A 2500-nucleotide genomic window follows, 5' to 3' on the forward strand; every position below is an offset into this window, starting at 1 on the left:
AGAAGAGGAGGAGGAGGAGGAGGAGGAGGAGGGAGAGGAGGAAGAAGAAGAGCTTTCGTCTTGAAAACATTAATGACATTCAGAATATTCTCTCTTTAAAACTATCTTTAAATGCCCTCGTTCTTTGTAGAGAGAGAGAGAGAGAGAGAGAGAGAGAGAGAGAGAGAGAGAGAGAGAGAGAGAGAGAGAGAGAGTCAGGCAGTCCATTATCCTTGCACACACACAGATCTGACTCTCTCTCTCTCTCTCTCTCTCTCTCTCTCTCTCTCTCTCTCTCTCTTTCTCTTTCTCTTGTCTGATAATAAAGATAAGATTGAACATACTTACTGTTGCTACACACACACACACACACACACACACACACACACACACACACACACACACACACACACACACACACACACACACACACACACACACACACACACACACACACGTAAAGCATGTCACTCACTCTCTCTCACTCTCTCACTCTCTCACTTAACCTGATCCAAACCACCTTAAACTGCCTCTCTCTCTCTCTCTCTCTCTCTCTCTCTCTCTCTCTCTCTCTCTCTCTCTCTCTCTCTCTCTCTCTCTCTCTCTCTCTCTCTCTCTCTCTCTCTCTCATAGTCAACAAAGCTGAAGGAATGTTTGCGTCTGAGATGGGAAAGACCTACGCTTGTGTGTTTTAAGGGGGAAAGAGAGAGAGAGAGAGAGAGAGAGAGAGAGAGAGAGAGAGAGAGAGAGAGAGAGAGAGAGAGAGAGAGAGAGAGAGCTGAGCCGATCTTTAAATCTTATATCCTTTAATCTTCTCTTAGAATATATCGGTGTTTAAAGGTATTTCTCTCTCTCTCTCTCTCTCTCTCTCTCTCTCTCTCTCTCTCTCTCTCTCTCTCTCTCTCTCTCTCTGGTGGAAAATGTGGTAATTGTGTAATTGCTTTCAACAGGAGCGAGAGAGAGAGAGAGAGAGAGAGAGAGAGAGAGAGAGAGAGAGAGAGAGAGAGAGAGAGAGAGAGAGAGAGATTAATGGAGGGGCGTTCCATGACATTTAAAATAGGAAGCCGTTGGGGACATTAGAGAGAGAGAGAGAGAGAGAGAGAGAGAGAGAGAGAGAGAGAGAGAGAGAGAGAGAGAGAGAGAGAGAGAGAGAGAGTGTTTGTTTTGTAATATTTGAGTCAGTAAAATATATAGACTTTATTTGTTTGTTTGTTTGTTATGCTGGTGGTGATGATGGTAGCAGTAGTAGTAGTAGTAGTAGTGGTAGTAGTAGTGGTAGTGGTGTTGGTGGTTGTAGTGGTGCTAATCTTATCTGAGCCTAATATAACGTAATTCAGTTTAACCTAATCTAATCTTAGCCTTTTGTAACTAAATATATTCAAACCAAACATTATCTTACCACATTTGTCTTTTAGTAATACTTAACCTAATCTAATGTAACCTTTTCCTAACACCACTTTCTTTTAAATTCAGTCTAACTCAACCTAACCTTACTTTCTTCTCTTTTAACGTAATCTAATCTAACCTAACCTAACTTAACTTCTTTCTCCTTTAACGTAACCTAACCTAACCTCTCTGCTGTATCTTAATTTCACCTAACGTAACTCTTATCTAATCTAATCTAACCTTAATCTCACTTCTCTCTCTCTCCCTCTCTCTAACCTAACCTAACCTAACCTAACCTTTCTCTCTTAACCTTCACCAAACCTCACGTAACTTAACCTAACCTAACCTTTCTCTCTTAACCTTCACCAAACCTCACGTAACTTAACCTAACCTAACCTAACCTTTCTCTGTTAACCTTCACCAAACCTCACGTAACTTAACCTAACCTAACCTAACCTTTCTCTGTTAACCTTCACCAAACCTCACGTAACTTAACCTAACCTAACCTTTCTCTCTTAACTTTCACGAAACCTCACGTAACTTAACCTAACCTAACCTTTCTCTCTTAACTTTCACGAAACCTCACGTAACTTAACCTAACCTAACCTTTCTCTCTTAACCTTCACCAAACCTCACGTAACTTAACCTAACCTAATGTCACTTTTCCGTCTGTCTACAGGATGGGGTGTTTTGGGAGCAAAGAGAAGCTGTCAAAGGAAGATCTAGAATTCCTGAAACAACATACTCGCTACGATGAACAAATGATTAAGGAGTGGTACAAAGGATTCAGGGTGAGTCATGCTTTGTTCCTGATTCATTTGGTGTCATTTGTAAGCATTTAAAGTTCTATTTTGTTTGTAATTTTCTTCATTTTTTTTTTTTTTGGTTTAGTTGGTCAAGGAGTGGTACAAAGGATTCTTATTTGAGTCATTTAGTGTCTGGCATTTTTTTTTTCGCTATTTTTGGTCAGGAAGTGGTACAAAGGATTCTTATTGAGTCATTTAGTGTTTCTTGGTCATTTATAGTCAGTTACAGTTTCCATTTTTCATTTTTTCTTGGTCTGGGGGTGGTATAAAGGATTCTTAGTAAATCATTAAAGTTCTCCAGTCATTTATAGTAATTTGTAGTCATTTAA

The 2500-nt window shown here is 39.8% G+C and overlaps 2 protein-coding genes across 6 annotated transcripts in view; both read left to right on the top strand.

Moving 5' to 3' along the window:
- The window catches only part of LOC135094552 (neurocalcin homolog), a 133628-nt gene that overhangs the window by 88934 nt on the left and 42194 nt on the right, over positions 1-2500 (top strand). The gene's annotated exons all lie outside the window — the stretch shown is intronic.
- Positions 1-2500, top strand: part of LOC135094553 (neuronal calcium sensor 2-like) — a 90036-nt gene that overhangs the window by 59202 nt on the left and 28334 nt on the right. For all 3 annotated transcript variants that reach the window (XM_063994747.1, XM_063994746.1, XM_063994745.1), the window contains one exon: positions 2045-2156. In XM_063994747.1, the coding sequence (XP_063850817.1) occupies positions 2046-2156 (111 nt within the window). In that variant the 5' untranslated portion in view covers position 2045. The remainder of the gene's footprint in view (positions 1-2044; positions 2157-2500) is intronic.

The sequence above is a fragment of the Scylla paramamosain genome, chromosome 46, assembly GCF_035594125.1.
Source record: "Scylla paramamosain isolate STU-SP2022 chromosome 46, ASM3559412v1, whole genome shotgun sequence".
Taxonomy (NCBI): domain Eukaryota; kingdom Metazoa; phylum Arthropoda; class Malacostraca; order Decapoda; family Portunidae; genus Scylla; species Scylla paramamosain.